The following is a 16,928-nucleotide window of genomic DNA, read 5'->3' on the forward strand; positions in this document are numbered from 1 at the left end:
AGTTATAACCTGCCACACCTGGATGTCTCAGGGTCTCTCGCTATGTGGGGATGAAGTGGGATCTAAAGGCACGCATAGCAAAATGGTCTGTAGGGGAGTGGACCAGGAGAAGTCAGGTTCTTGATTCTAAGACCCACGGTGCCTGGACTTACCAGGATTGTGGCGGCTCTTAGCTCAGTCCTGTGGTCTGTTCACAGTGTCCTATATAAATGTTTAGAAGGCAAGGGACCATGGGATATAATTAGTCATAAAAGGTAGGGTGGGGGAGAAAGAGAGACGAAGAGAAAGAGAGGCAGAGAGAAACAGAGAAAAAGAGAGACAGAGAGAGAGGAAGAGAGGATATATATATATATATATATATTTATAAATATATATATATATATATATATATATATTTTTTTTTTCTGAAAGTCACTTGGATGGGGCCCAGGAAGGGTTGGGAGAGTTCGGTCAAAGACAAGAGGAAAAGGACATGCAGGAAGTGGCTGGAAACCCATAAACTGTCTGGCTTGCTGACAGAGTCTACCCTAGCGTGTCACACTCAGCATGAGGTCAGGAGATGCCACTGGAAGCCAACCAGGAAGAGTTCTAAGGTCACCCAGAGAGGCATAGCCCTAACTCACAGTCACAGCTAGTGTTTGATGAACAGACCATGGGACTGGCTTCACGTTCAAGTATCCCGTTGCCACCATACCATGCGAGCCGCTGTCCCTGCTGCGCTGAAGCGAAAGGATGTGCCTCCCAAGTGGAAGCTCATTTATTTCCCTGGATGGCTTCCCCCAAACACAGCCATAAACTGGGATATTTGCATTCTCTCCACTGCTTTGTTTTCTAGAATTTGCGGAGCGCAGTTAGCAGAAACATTGCTAAGGATACACATTAAGGGAACAATTGCACTGATCTTTTCTCCTTGAGAGGCAGGGCGGTGGATGGGAAAGACTTTTAGCTCTGGAGTCTCACCACTAATCTTTTTTTTTTATGTGTGTGTGTATGCTGTGCGTGCGTGCCACAGCATATCAGAGGACAACTTTTGGGAGCTGGTTCTCCTCTTCCACCTTGCTTTGAACTGGGGTCTCTCTTACTGTTTCTACCATTTCACCCAAACCTGGCCCGGTGTACCCCAGGCAAACGGGCTCCCGATTCCTGTCTTCACCTCCTACTTCACTGCAGAGAGCTGGGATTACAGATGTGCGCTGTCACATCTGGCTTTTTACATGAGTTCTGGGAAGCCCAACTCTGGTGGTCGAGTTTGTAAGTGCTTTTTTTTACCCACAGAACTGTTCTCTAACCCCTACGGCTCCTCTTTGGAGCTCAGCTTACACAGCTAACCTTGGGTGGGTGGGTCCTCTAAGCTGCAGTTTACACATCTGTGGAAACCCTAGGCTTGTTGGCAGGACCCAGTGACATTTCTCCAAAGCACACATCACCATGCCAACCCTGTGTGAGCCCTTTCTTCACTGACAATGACGATCATTGTCATAACTGTCACTGATGGTGTTTCACGGGGTGGTTCTGTTTTTGAGACTGGGTTTTATCTCATCCTTTTTAGTCCAAGCTGGCCTAGAACTTGCCAGGTAACTCAAGGCAGTCATGGACTCAATAGTCTGCTGCCTTAGGCTCTCGGGGGCCGGGATTGTAGACCTGTGCAATCACTGAGCCTAGCTAGCAGAAGTTAGATCCCCACTGCTCCCTAGTGGATGCTGTGGTCAAGAACCATTGCCAAAGATAGCCCACCCCATTGGTGAGCTTAGAGCGGATCCTTGAAGGTGTGGTGTGTAGTGTTGAGGGGATCGATAGATGGCTTTGCTGGCAAAACACACACTGTGCCAACACAAGGGCCTGACTTTGATCCTCAGAACTTCTGTTTTGTTTTCCTCTTCCTCTTCCTCTTCCTCTTCCTCTTCCTCTTCCTCTTCCTCTTCTTCTTCTTCTTCTTCTTCTTCTTCTTCTTCTTCTTCTTCTTCTTCTTCTTCTTCTTCTAACCTGGCCTGGAAGCACGTACTTGTAATTCTAGTGTTTGGGAAATAGAGACGGGCGGATTCCTTAGATTCACTTGCCTCACAGCCTCACTGAACTGGTAAGCTCTAGGTCTGTGAGACACCTGTCTCAAAAACCAAGGCAGATGGCACCCAAGGGAGAACTACAAGTGAGGTCATCTTCTAGCCGCCAGACACGAATGAACACATGTGCACGCGTATTTGCATGTATGCCTGTATACATATGGATGTGCACATATACACACATGTGTGCATGCAATCATAACAACACACGCTACACAAACATGTGCATACATGCTCTCTCGTGCGTGCACATGCACACACCTGATCCTTGATCTGAGCTGGGCTTTGCTGCTGAGTGGTACCCACCTGTGCCCTGGCAGGACAGGGAGCCACAAAGGGGCTCTGGCTCACCAGGGAGCCTCTTTCTCCGAGTTCCTAATCCAGCTCCCTAGGCACGGGCAAGCAGGAGGCTTGCTTCTAAACCCCACCTGAAAAGTTCTTGGTACCCCATTCAGCCAACCCAAGTGGATGTAGGGAATTTTCACACACTGTCAGCTGTTCCCAATGATGTCGGTGGTAGTTAGAAATGGCTCCAGATCCTCAAACAAAAGCCACCATGTAGGATGCTTCAAGAGGTCCTTCTGACCACCTTGTAGGGGGTTCATGCCTAGAAGAGCTGGCAATGGATGAGGATCTCTTGCTTTTTGGTCTAGCGTTCTCTACCCAATCCCCTACAGATGGGATGATGGCCCTCCTGCCCTGGCCTCTTCTCCTTCCATGTGGGCTAATGTGGTCACCCTGCACCAGCTGAGCCACAGGAAGGTCACAGACTGAGAGAGGAGGTCGCCCCAAACTCTGGCCTCCTTGCTCCATAATGGAAAGGATGGCGATCCAGGAGAGAGGATGGACAGATGCTCCAGCACTGAATCCCCTCTTCTCATTTGCATTCCCATCCCTGGTGACAGATTTGTATCAGCATCCCCAGGGCAGGACAATCTTGTTTCCCCAACAAAACCGATTATGCACATCAGGCTTGGGGATTAATCACAGGCAAGGGGCTTGGAGCCAATAAGAAAGGCAGAGATGGGAGGATAAGAGTGGGAGGAGGGAGCATAGACACGTGACAAACCCACTTATGCCAAGCTCATGTCTCCCCCCACTCCCTTCCCCCCCAACCCCGTTCCTATTCATCCAGAGAGAGGGGAGGGAAGAGTCGCCAAATCCAATACTCAGGACCTGCCCCCTTCATGTCCCATCTGCACTATCCCCTGAAGAGATATTTCCCGTGCTGCTGGCTTGCCTGGCTCGCTAGTTGCTGCATGTCCTATTCCATCGAATCCAAGCCTCCTTCAATAGAACTTTAGTCTAGAGATGGTGGGATTCTTTCCTGAGGATAGGTGAGGAGAGACTGGTTACGTCCTCGGCCTCATCTCTGCCCCATCTGGTATCCTGTGGGTAGCACCCAGGCCTGCCACTCAGCCATCCCATTTAGGCATCCCAGGACAGAGCATCGCCTCCAGAGCAGGGCAGTCTCAGCCTCTCAGCAGTATGACATGGGAGCCCGTGGTCCACGCGTGTACCCAGGTCTCCCACCCTCCTTTCTCTGGATGGGGAGGTGGCTGGCTCCAGGCGAGGCGATGGGAGGGGGCGACTTGCCTGTACTCCAGCGAGAACCGGGTCAGCTCCCTGTTGTTGTGCAGCCACTTGAACTCCAGCGGCCAGCTGCCCTCAGCCATGCAGGTGAGCACCAGGCGGTTCCCTTCCAGATGCACTTGTGTGCGCACTGGCTCCGTCTTGAAGTATGGCGGCACATCATCTGTGGGGAAACAGGTACAGAGTCACCAGTTAGCACTTGCTCAGACCCACGTGTTAGTCCACAGAGCACCCAAGGCAGCCAGAGCAGGGGCAGCTGGGTGCCCCGCACAAGGTCAGACACTGAGAGGGAGTCGGTTGGACTCCAGAGTTTGATGTTCAGCAAGGATCTTCCTCACCTACCAAGCAAGGCCTTGCCTGCATTCCCTCCTTCTCTAGCCAGCCTCTGCCTTCCCTCCACCCCCTCCCACCACCTCTATTTTTTTTTTTCTGTTGTGGAGTCTTGTCTGGTTTTCATTCTTAGCTTCTGAGTTTTAAAACCTCCAGGGAAGATGGAAGCGGGCCCACTGGGCCTCAGCCTGAGGAAACATAAGCTTCAGCAGGAAAACACAAAGTCTGTGGTGTTGGGGAAATGGCTCAGTTATGCAGGCATGAGGACCTGAGTTCGAATCTCCAGCACCCACATACAAATCTAGGCTTTGTCATGCACAACTATAACCTCAGCACCGCTGGTGGGGGGGGGGGTCAGAGACAGGAGGATTCCCCCAGGCTTGCTGGATGCCAGCCTAGCTCGGGGTTAATGAGAGTCTATGTCTGAAGAGGAGAAGGCATGGAGTGACAGCAGGCTTCTCAATGGCCTCCTCTAGCCTCCATGTTCACGCACGGGTGAGAGTACCTGTAATCATAGACGTGTGTGCATACGCAACACACACATATACACAAAAGGGAAAAAGGAAAACAGGGAGTCGAGGTGACATAATGTTTCAAGGGACAGTGGGGTCCCTCCCTGAAGCTGGAACATACCCTGCAGGAAGGGTCTAGTTAGTGAGCCCCTCCATCACCAGGCCGCTGGCCCCCAGCCAGCCAGCTCGCCTCAAGCTCCCCATTCTGCCTGGCCAGGCTATGAGCCCGGGTGGCTGCTGCACTCCCAGGCAGACCCATCGCACCTGTCTGGCCTGGCACAGCCGCACAGAACATGAAAGCTCAAAGATCCTTCAAAAGGAAGAACGGGCTTGGGCAAATGGCTTGGAATGGAGTACAACCTTTTGCCCTCTGGCCAGTGAGGAGGGAGACAGAAGTGAGGCATGAGACTGGACCAGGGTAGGAGGTGGGGGAGGGGGAGAAGAGCTCCCAGCATGCCTTTGCATTACCAGCCTTTGGGGTAGGGCAAGGCTGAGGGCAGATGTCAACATCTGGGAAGAGGATCGGTAGAGTTGCTAGTCCTCACAGGTTCTACTACTTCAGGAGGTTCCACATGTGCTCATTTGCTCCTCATCGTGGCCTAATGACTCCAGGGGATGGGACATATGTTTTAGAAAGGGATCAGTGAGGTCTGATCTTCAGAACCTGTTGGAAATCACACAGCAGAGAGAAAAAAGCCAAGCTGAAGAAGCAGCTACCTCCTTCAGGGAAGCAGGGCTACTTCCCCAGAGAGATACCCGGACCAGGGCTTAGAGGAGTGGGTGAGTACAAGGTGCGAAGCAGACTCAGGGTTTGTGCCCTGGGCCAGGTGTCAACAGCTGGAGGAAACATGCTACAGAGAGTGATCCTCTGCAGTTAATTTAGAGAGAGCCCAAAGGTCTACTTGGGACCTTTCACATACCCCTTAGGGGCAGACACAGGGTCAGATCCCATCTTCCCATGCTAAATCTATAAGCCTCCTATAGATCCTGTGGGCTTAGAGCCATCTAGGCAGTTGCCAGGAGGGTAGCCTGGGTGTCCTGACCTACAGGCCAGTGGCAGGGGCTCTAGTAGCATCTATAGACCGCCATCTTGTTTTCACCCCACGACTGGCCAGCTGTGTGTTGGGGGCAAGCGCTGGTTCTTTAGAGCCTCAGTCCCTCCATCCGTGGATACGGAAGAGAAAGAGCAGGCACAGGCGGAATGAAATATAACTGTCACAGTGCTGGCCCAAGCCGGGGGGACAGACGGTCGGCACAGGATCATCTGTTTCTGTGTGAGTGTCTGTGGCAGGGATGGACACGGACATTCTCACGCTGGCCTGGGTCATGTTGCATCCCCACCCCACCTAAAAGCCTAGAACTGGAAAAGCACCTGACAGCCTGCTTTGAGACCAAGGAAGGAATCAAAGGAAAGGAAGAAGAAGGGCTGGAAAAGTGTGCTCTGAGCCCCTCTGCATACCAGGCCAGGTTCCAGGATCCCCTTTCTCGTTCTCTCAGCCTCAGGCCCTAACCAGCGGGCAGTCACAGCCAGATTCACCTTTTGTTTCCAGGTCTCACCAGGGCTCAAGGACTGGTAAAAGTTATAATAGGCTCTTGGGCACTAGTCAGTGTAGCACCCCTAAAATTTATCGTGTTGTACTCCACTCATATACCCAGTTTTGTGAATGTGTAAATTGCATTGGGGGTGGGTGGGGGTGTTTCTTCCTTGAGCCCCTGCCCCAGAGAACAAGCCTGAGGGTAGTTTGAAGAGCAAGCACTGCCAAGGGTCTTTTTGTGCTCATCCCTTTAGCCCTCTTCACACCCCCCCCCCCCATGAATGCTCTGCCTAAGGAGCAGTTGATGGAGCTGGGAACGCAGCTCAACTGGGATCATACTTGCCTGGGATGCAAGAGGAGAGGCTCTGGGTTTGACCTCCAGCACTGTTCAAATCAGGCACAGTGATGTGCACGCACCTCTCCTCCCAGCAGCACTCAAGGGGTGGAGGCAGAAGGATCAGCAGTCCAAGGTCACCCTTGACTACGAAATAGCTACTGAGTGAGGCCAGCCTGGGCTACATGAGACCTTATTTCAAAAGCGGATGGAGCAGTTGAAAGAGCGCCTCTTTTGGATCACCAAAGTGTAGTCCTTGCCAAGGTGATTGTGCCTCTGGGGTTCTGGGCCATGGCCGGCTGGGTAAAGAGAGGCTAGCAGGTACCTGTTTGCCAGGGAGAGTTACCTACCACCTCTGGAGACAGCCAGTGCTGCTCTCAGCTTAACAAATGGGCACACTCTCACTTCAAAGGCACATTCATATTCTCCAGCAGCTTTCAAGAGCCCTTTGAATTGAGTTTTTGAAAACCCTGTTTGAGGCTGTCATTGCTCGTTTGTTTTAAAACAATAACATTCCCGCCCCGAGTGATTAAATCCCTTCCTTGGATGTGGGCTGACTCAGAGCCAGCATTGAGAAGAGGAGGAAGAAGAGGAAGAGGAAGAGGAGGAGGAGGAGGAGGAGGAAGAGGGGGAGGAGGAGGAGGAGGAGGAGGGTAGGTGTGTTTGCACACATGTGCTCTGTACCTAGACACCTAGCATCTGTAGGCTCACTCATGGGCCACTTGCTCCAGGACTGAATTTACCAGCTCACTGCCCAAACCCCAGGAATGAACAACCTGGGCAGATGTCTTGTGCTCAGATGGTTTGATTCCAGTGGCTGCTGGAGATAATGGCCTTGGGGGATGAAGGAGAAAAGATACTGTGCTGGCACACCTGCTGGGTACCAGGCCAGGTCTTGGTCCTCCCCACTCCTGCTCTTGTGTTATCCTCCTGAGGTGACACAGAGAGACTGAGGCCCCCAGGCCACTGCTCTGAGGCCACCCTTGCTCTAGTTCCTTGCCCTTTGGGAGAGAGGTCCCAACCAAAGGAAACACTGGGAAATACACCAGGAAGTTGGAGCTGGCTGGGAGCTGGGATATGGTCCAGAGGAGGATTGGTGACTGTGGGGGGTTAGTTGTGTTTGTGTATGCATATGCATGTACATGTATGTAAACCAGTGCATAGATGTCCATGTGTGTATCTGACATGTCTAGGCACATCTGTCCCCTTCCTGCATATTTGTCCACAGACAACTGTCTCACGTCTGTGCTGTGAGCTCACAGGAACGTAGAGACCACAGACTGTGGAGACTGTTTATTCTCTGTACCTCACTTTCCTAAGATGTAAGTTGGGGACATGTTTACCATGAAGACTAAACAAATGAACACCGGATACTAATTAAATAAACGAATAATCACAGACCAGAAGCTGGCATGCCCTTGAGAAGGGACAGCTATTGGCCCTGTATATGGATGGGCACATCGTGTTGGAGAGAAACTTGCATACTCTGTTAGCTGAGGCTGGTAGGTCTCCTCTGCTTTTGTTTTCAGATGAGGCAATACTCAACCTGTGAGACTGTATGTCCACCACAGCCCTGCAAGCCAGCGAGAAGGGTAACTGTGCACAGAGAATTCTGGGTAAGTAGAAGCAACAGTCGGAGCGTGCCATTCTTCCAAATCTTTCCTCAGTTTGAACCCTCTCCAATTTTTATTAAAATATTTAAATCGATGATTACGAGGATGATCATATGCATGTGTGGGCGGGTGCTCCTCTGTCACAGCATCGTGCTGTGGAGATGAGAGAAAGTCAGTTCTCTTCTTCTGCCATGGGCTCCGGGATCAAACTCACCCATCAACTTCATAAGACAAGAGCTTTTACCCACTGATCCACTTTGCCCCCCTCCCACCCCGCGCCCTTTTTACAAAATCAGACAAAACGATTCTAAAATGTATATAAAAAACAATCACAAAACTTAATAACTGGGCCTGGCAACAGGGCTCAGCAGTTAAGAAAGAGCATGTGCCACCTTTGCACAGGATCCAAGTCTGGTTCTTGGCATCCACGTTGGCCAGTTCATAACTGCCCGGAACTCCAGCTCCAGGGCACCTGGGATGGCTTGTGTATGCTTGGCCCAGGGAGTGGCATTATGAGAAGGTGTGGCCTTGTTGGAGTAGGTGTGTCACTGTGGGCGTGGGCTTTAAGACCCTCATCTTAGCTGCCTGGAAGTCAGTATTCTGCTAGCAGCCTTCCGATGAAGAGGTAGAACTCTCAGCTCCTCCTGCTCCATGCCTGCCTGGATGCTGTCCTTTATAAGAGTTGCCTTAGTAATGGTGTCTATTCACAGCAGTAAAACCTTAAGACAGGACCTGATGCTTCTGGACCCCGGGGTACCTGTGCTCACACACACACACACACACACACACACACACACACACACACACACTCGCACATATACACACATACACACACCCACAGACACACCCACAGACAGACATATAACTTTAAAAAAATAATACATTTTTTTAAAAGGTAAAACCAAACTAACACACACACACATACACACAGACACATACACACACACACACACACACACAATGCAAACTCCACGCCAAATCTGGACAATGGGAGAAAGACTAGCCTAGCTATTGAAGTGTAAGGCAGAGCTGCAACCACTTAAACAGTGTGGTCTTTATGAATATTTTGATGAAAGGGTGGTCTCAGTTTCTAGAAATAAACCCAAATACATAACAGGGACTTTCAATGTATGACAAGAACTGAATTCCAAATCAAGGCAGAGGTGAGGGGTGGGGAGGAGCAATTATTTAGCATACGGCTTTGGAACAGCCAGAGAGCCATGTGGGAATAAAATATAAAATTGAATATCCTTCCTCACACTTTACCTCAAAATAAATGCTGGAGAGATTGATGTTTTAAACATGAAAATGAAATTCTAAAAGAACTAGGCAGGGGGTGGGGGGATGAAATCACAAAAATTTAAAAATACACAATGCTGGTGGATTTAAGTCCCTGCCAAGTACTTTCTAAGTACCACGAGAGCTCCAGACGGTCAGGAGACAGACGATGCCTTCAACTCTATGAAGAATTCTTTAGAGGGAAGAGAAAACCCACACATCAAAAGCAGCAGCACATGACAGACTGGGGGAAGATATTCTTGACACTTATCACAGAAAAGATCTAAGTGTCCTGAGGAAAAAATGTTCTCAGCCGCCGGGTACAGTATCACAACACTTTTAATCCCAGCACTTGGGAAGCAGAGGCAGGTGGATCTTCAGGAGTTCGAGGCCAGTCTGGTCTACAGACTGAGTTCAATCCATCCAAGACTACTCAGTGAGACCCTGCCTCAAAAAAACATGTTTTGATGAATCTGTAAGATTACCCGAGCAGGAGAAATGAGGAGAGGGTATGAGTGGTCCAGAGGGAAGAAAGACAGAATGTGGGAATGCCTGCCTGACCTCATGAGCCACATCAACCGAGTCACAGCAGGGTCCTCTTCTCCCCACTGGCCAAAGCGTAAGAGTGGGAGGCCCAGTGGGCTGGCGTGCAGGGAACAGGTGCCCAGAGAGGCACACCCCTCATGGGGCTGGGACCTGGTATGCCATCTCTGGAGTCACAGCCCTCCCATCCCTCCAGCTTTCCAAAGGCAGCACCCTCTATCCCCACCACTTATGCATATGTGAGAGGGCAGTATCTTAGAGCTGGGACACAGAGTTTGAAACACCTACTTGCTGGTACAGAGGGCACGGGGTACAAGAATGAGTATCTCCAGCCCGAGGCTTCTCCATAAGAGGTGACCCCAGAACAACCTTTGAAAGCCACCATTGAGTAACAAGTGTCACTTACAGAATCTGCTATTGCTTGTATAGAAGTTGTCAAAATCTTATTTATTTGTAGACAGGGTTTCATGTAGCTCAAGCTGGCCTCAAATTCATTCTGTTGCCCAGGATAAACTTCTGATCTTTCTGCCTCCACTTCCACAGTGCTGGGGTTGTAGGCATGCACCACTGTACCCGGTTTATGTGATACTGGGGACCGAGGGCTTTGTGCATAGCAGACAAGCAACCAACTTACTGAGCTCCAACCTCCAGCCCCTTGTGTATAAAAATGTACTCGCTGTGTAGCTATGGGCTTTTTCTAGGGAGTGAAGCATTTGGGAAAACTGATCAGTGGGTGTGTGTCTCGGGTGTCTGTGCATGTACATGTGTGTGCATACATGTGCTATCTCTTCACTCTCCCCCTACTCTGTCATTTCTATGCTGTGGATCCTGGCACACGATGTTCACTCATGACCATATGCATGCATCCATGGGCACCCATGCGTGCGTAGGTGCAGTGAAAGTGGATATAGGTCAGCCACACTGGGGACAGGGGAAGGACTGGGGACAGGGGAAGGACTGGGGACAGGGGGAGGACTGGGGACAGGGGAAGGCCCTTTGTGTGTGATTCCGGGGTGTCATACAGCTGGGGACATCACTGTGACTGACCTCTGCTGCCTGCAGAGGCTGGCAAGAAGTCTTATTGCTAACTTCCTTCTAATTTCCCTTAACAGGTCAGGAGGCCCTGACTTTCATTTCCTTTTGACATTGTCACTAAATACCCTCATTGTCACCCTCAGATGCTAGGCTGAAAGCTAAATAGCTCCACACAGAAGCTAATCTCAATTTAAACTGCCTCCTTCCTTTATCCCCTCTGCAACTTAATATCATCTTTCACCTGATTGGGCAGGCTCCCTCTGCCTCATCTTTCAGGACTGTCTATTTCCTAGCTTGGCCTGGGAATCACACAGCTCCCCTGGAGCCATTCCTGCTGGGAACACAGGCCGGAGGCAGAGGGGAAGCTGGGGTGAAGGCCTCTGCCAGGCTCCTAATTGGCCAAGGACATCCTTTTGCCCTTTAGAGCAAGTTTCAAAAGCCATTGAACAGAGACAAATTCCCTTTCAGACCTGAATGCCCTCAGCTCCTTTTCCCTTCCAGGCTCCTAATAAGAGCTCAGGCCAGACTGTAGTGAGTCTGCAGTGCCTGGGTATGAAGCGGTGGTTCTGAGACACACACTTTTCTTTTCCGAATCTCTTGGTCGGTCACCTCTTTCCTGGACTGACCTCCACAGCCTCCCACGGGCTGCCTAGCTTGGAAGCCTGTACACATGAAGCAGGGCTGGCGAGTCCTGCCTGGAGGAGAGTTCCAGGTCAGAAACAGAGCAAAAGGCCCAGGGTCCCTCAAGGCTCTCCTCCCCACAGACTCTATGATTTTTGTTAGCTCAAGTCTGGCATAGAGGAAGGATAGGTCTGTATGGGGCCTTCCCACAATGCCTGTAGCTCTACAGGCCTGTTGTGCATGGGCGCCCAGATATTTACATGCCGGGTGGGGAGGGTTAGTACCAAGTCTGGGCTCTCTCTGGGCCTAGGAACAGGAATATCATAGCCCAAAAGGAGACTACTGGGGCTTAGCGGGTCCCTGATCTTTAGCAGAAGGTTTTGGGGTACATAGAGCATAGGATGTTCAGCAGGTGTTCTCTGCATGGGACCCAGACTCCCAGCTATTTGTCTCTCTTCCACGCCCATGTCTGGTACACCTGCCTGCCCGCTCCTATCCCACCCAAGCCAGGGCCTTGAACACCCTAGGCCCCCCACTCTCTTGACGCATGCCCATAAATGAGATGCTAATCAATGCCCCTCCCTTGCTTCACAGCAGATGCCTGGTCCCACTTGGCCTGTCACCGCCTGCATGCCAAGTGCTTCATTAGCCAGAAAAGAAGGCTTTTGCCCTCCTTAATCTAATCCTTGCCAGTGACCTTCAGGAGCCAGCACCTTCTGACATGGGGGAGCCTGGGAGGGTGCAACAATCAATTCTGCCAAGGCCTCCACAGCTGCAGCCGGATGAATTTCTCGCTCAGAAAAGCGTGTTCAAAAGCATCTAATGGAACGGATCATCAATTTGTTTGAATACACATCTAATCTGATTAGGGGGGCCTGACCACAAAGGCAGCCAGCATAACCTAGCCTCAACACAGCCTCGGGGAATTGTAAATGGGGTGGCAGGGCTCCAGTTGGGGAGGGAGGAGTGTGAGCCTCACCCCATCACCCAGCAGGCTCCCTCAGGCTGGGCCCATTGTACAGCCAGCCAAAAGATGACACAGACGGAATGGTGAGAGTGCCAGCGGGTTAGGCTGACGGCTCTCGGCTGTCTACAGCTCCAGCGCCGGCTACAAGGGCCTGCATGGCATTCTGGAAGAACCTTGTGAATGAATGATCAAGCCTGGCGACACTGTGGTGCTCAGAGGATCCTTAAAGCCGCGGGCAGTGATAAAGTTGTCTCCAGGACAAGACCAATTGATGGCTGTCCTGGGTTGGAGAGGGACACTCCTCTCTGCCCTGAAAAACCCCTTCCAAGAATTTCAGAATGTGAATTTGTTGTGGCTGGCCCTGGTGCTGTTGTATTTTGATGTTAATTCTGCTTTCCCAGGAGGGGTTGTCTGGAGCAAGGAATGAGCCACTGTACTCAGGTGTCTCCCTGTGAACCATCCCCTAATGAAGAAAGGATCACTGGGCAAGTAGGTGGGACTTCTGGGTTGGATGGAGGAAGAGAGGAAGCAAGGGGGCGGGGAGGCTTTTTGGACAGTGATAGGAGAGGACAAGATGTAGCTACTAGTGTCTCCCAGTTCCAATGGCGGATTCACCAGGATTCGCCACCAGAGGATTTAGATTTAATATGGCTTCCAAGACCAGGATTCTAGTTGTTGCACCCAGAGATAGAGTTACCCTTGTTTCTGAACTAAGTTTGTGTGGTGTTTTCCTTCATGCAGTGGGTCAACTGGGTTCCAGAGAGAAAGGTACGATGGCAAAGTGTGAGTTTGCCTGATGTGCACCACGAAAGGCCATGGGGGCTTTGAAGCATGGGGCTGGCATGGTAGCGACCTGCCAGTGGGAACTTAGCAAGCTGGGTGGAGAGATTTTGGAGCTCTGAGTCAGAGAGTATCCACAAGGTGAGAATGGGTTGGCCATTGCCTACCAGTGCATAGCTGGCCAGCCCACTGGGACAAAGAGTAGCTGGGTGTAGCATGGGAACCTGCTGTTCTTTTTAATATTTCCTACCATATGAATTTACTTGGAAACACAGTCTTTGCTGGTGGGATCATTGATGACGAAGCCACACTGGAGTAAAGCTAGCTCCGTGGGATGGGTGTCGCTAAACAGGTGTCGCTAAAAGATGTTGTGGTGCAGAACTGATGACACAGGCCTATATATTAATTAGTTTTCAGTTGCTGTGATAAAATACCATGACTAAATACAACCTAAGGGCTTATTTTAGCTTCTGGTTCCACAGGAACCAGAAAAGGGGAAAAGTCCATCATGGCAGGAAAAGAAAGGCAGGGGTGGGGAAGAAAGAGAGAGAGACAGAGATAGACAGACAGAGACAGAGATACACACACACAGAGGGAGGGATGGAGGGAGGGAAGGGAAGGAGGGAGGGGAGGGAGGGAGGGAGAGAGGGAAGGAGGGAGAGAGGGAGGAAGAGAGGGAGGGAAGGAAAGAGAGAGAGAGAGAGAGAGAGAGAGAGAGAGAGAGAGAGAGAGAGAGAGAGAAAACAGGAAGTGGAAGAAGCTATAAACCCTTCAAGCCTGCCCCCAATGATGAACTTCCTTCCACAAGGCCCCACCTCTTAAAGGTTCCATAATCTCCCCAAATAAAGCCACTAACCAGGGGCCAAGTGGTCACATACACAAGCCTGTGGAAGCCACTTGTCTTTTAAACTCCAACAGCCTATGATGCCCATCACTCAGGGGGCTGACGCAAGAGGATAAAAAGCTCAAAACTTGCCTGGGCACTCAGTGGGACCCTGACTCAGTGGATGAATACATGAATAAGTGGGCTAGGGATATAGTTCAGTGGGGGAGCACTGCCTGGGATGTGCAAGGCCTTCGGTCCAATCCCCAGTGCATATTAAATGGTTTTTATGATATTATGGTTTGGAGAGGAAATGCCACACCAAAAGGCTCATGCTCAAAGGTTTGGTTCCTAATGCAGGCACATTCAGGGTTGGGATTTGGGGAAGAGATTGGTTCATGAGGACTCTTCTTCAAGAGTGGGTTAATCTGTTGATAGATTCAGAATTTAAGCAGGCAGGATGAAGTGGAACTGTGGAAGTTGGGTCCTTGTTGGAGGAAGTGAGTCACAGGGCCTTTGAAAGACAGACCTTGTCTCTGGCCCCTTCTTTCTTATCTCTGCCTTGCTCCTGATCGGCAGAGGGCAGCAGCTCAGATTTATCATGGGATGTCACCATGGTCTTCAGCCTTGTGCCCATTACAGAGGAGTCAGGTAACCATGGAATGCAACTGAGGATGTGTTAAGCCAAGACGAATCTTTCCTCCCAAATCCTCAGAGATTTGTCACACTGAAAGTCTGAGCACCACACAAAGGAGAAACACAAGGGCTGAGAATGTTGGGAGGGAGGAGGCCATGTGGAGACAGGCAGAGACTAGATCGATGAATCCACAAGCCAGGGAACACCAGGCATTTCTGGGGAAGCCAGCAGGAGCGGGAAGTAGGAAATATTCTCTTCTGCTAGCTGTCAAAGGGGTGAACGTCTTGACTTTAGAGTCTGTGCTCTAGAATGACGGCAGTAAGTTCCAAAGAACTTTGTCATGGCCAATCTAGGAAACTTACATAATGCTTCATGGCAACTTGTGCCCATCATTCTACCAACAGTAGCATGGCAGAAACCAAGAGACCTGGGAGGGCTGCTCCAGACACCAGGCAGTCCTGCCCCAGGGCCTTGGACAATGCTCTTTCATTTCTTCATTACTTGGAAAACATGGGTCTCAGATCCACCTCATAAAACTCAATGCAGTGTTCCCTCTAGCCTTCCTGAGATCTCATCTGTAAACCTCAGACTTTGGAAGGCACCTTCCTTACAGCATGGAATACAAGAACCAGGGCTGTGTGGGGTAACTCTCATGATAATATATCACTCCCTAGAAGGCAGGCTGGGAATCTCTGACCCTCCTGCACCCAGAGATAAGAAATAGCCTTCATGTATTGAAAGGACAACATAAACTCCATTTGTCTCCATTTAAGGACCAGGCCTGATTGCGGGAAAAATAGACCATAAGGCACTAGCTCCAGAAACAGCCCAAGTCCCCAAAACTAGGCAATAAGATATCAGCTCTAGGAACAGACTATAAAATCCAGAACAAGGTCATAAGCCCCCCTCCCAAAGAACAGCCTGGGGATAACCACAAAAGTGGGAAAATAATCTTATCTCAGAATGGGCCATCTGTGCTGGGCAGCCCTATCTCATGCTATGGGTAAACCTTCATGACATAGAAATGCAGACTGCTGACCACTTGTGACGGCCCCCTCCCCAGCACCTGCCAATGAAAGTTTAGATTACCAAATCCTTCTAGAGAGTTCTCCCGGTTCTCTATAAGAAAGTCTGCGTGCCTTTGTCTGGGGTCACCATTTTAGAGAATGGTTGATCCCCACATGTTGGATGTTTCTGCAGAATATACACTCTTTGTCTTGGCATACTATCTGAGTCTGGATCTTCCTTCAGCGATTTTCGGACCCTCACAGTGACGCGTGGTGGGCCTGGGCACTGTAGCGTTCCTCTCGGTGACTGGCTGTCTCAGACGATTCCTACTCACTCTTCACTAGCTCCATCACGGTAAAGTCTGAGTAGCCAAGTGCATCCTGATCTTACTGGTGCCTGGAATGGGACCTCCGGGGCTCTGTCACTCCCTAGCGATGTGACCCTAGGCACGACTCCGTAACTCCCTGCCCCTCAGTCTCCTCTCCTGGAAACTGGGTTGCGTAGAGTAGCTCATGAGAGGGGCTGGAGCTCTGACTAGCACTCAGCAACTAGCAAAACGGAGGCCACTGGTGCACCTTATCTTTCCTCAGCACTGCAGGCCAGAACCTTCTACCCTGGGTCTCACAGGTAAACAGCAGCAGGGCAGCCCCAGCCTGGCGTGGAAAAAAGATGGCTCTCATTCCCCACAGGTTTATTTTGTAATTAGCGGGAGGATGGAGCCCTTTCTCGTGCTTCAGCCAAAGGGTTCAGAGATTAAACTTCTACCATTGATTAGGATGTTTTCTGCTTAACGGTTCCATTACCGTGTCAGGGTATTCAGATTCATTTGAGCCATAAAACACTGATAATAAAAATTTTCACTAACTCCAGGAATTCATCTCAAGAAACTCAGTTGTGCTGCATGGATCACACACCTGTCCTCATTGACCTCGGCGCAGGGAGGCATGCTTGGGGCGATTGTCCAGTTAGAGTAGGGACCCAAGAACATCACAGATCAATAAAGGGACAGCGATGGGGCTTAGCTGTCTTCACACCAGGGTCCCTGTGATTGGACCCCAGCCCAGCCCTGTCACTCTCCCAGGTGACGTTGCCCCGAAAGGTTCCTTGCCTCCCACAGGTCAGCAGGATGCTCCGGAGAGCTCACAGCGCTGAGGCCTCAGGAGTCCACCCCGCTGGCTGGTGATAACATCCGCAGACACAGGAGACAGAAGGCTGTCTGGTGAAGAACGGGCTTTTGGTCCTAGACTCTGGCTGGCATG

At 50.6% G+C, this 16,928-nt stretch overlaps 1 protein-coding gene across 1 annotated transcript in view; it reads right to left on the reverse strand.

Moving 5' to 3' along the window:
- Window positions 1–16,928, reverse strand: part of Sdk2 (sidekick cell adhesion molecule 2) — a 292,689-nt gene that overhangs the window by 162,315 nt on the left and 113,446 nt on the right. The window contains exon 2 of the mRNA XM_031354086.1: window positions 3,657–3,816. Within this exon, the coding sequence (XP_031209946.1) occupies window positions 3,657–3,816 (160 nt within the window). The remainder of the gene's footprint in view (window positions 1–3,656; window positions 3,817–16,928) is intronic.

This window comes from Mastomys coucha, unplaced genomic scaffold (assembly GCF_008632895.1).
Source record: "Mastomys coucha isolate ucsf_1 unplaced genomic scaffold, UCSF_Mcou_1 pScaffold5, whole genome shotgun sequence".
Lineage (NCBI taxonomy): Eukaryota > Metazoa > Chordata > Mammalia > Rodentia > Muridae > Mastomys > Mastomys coucha.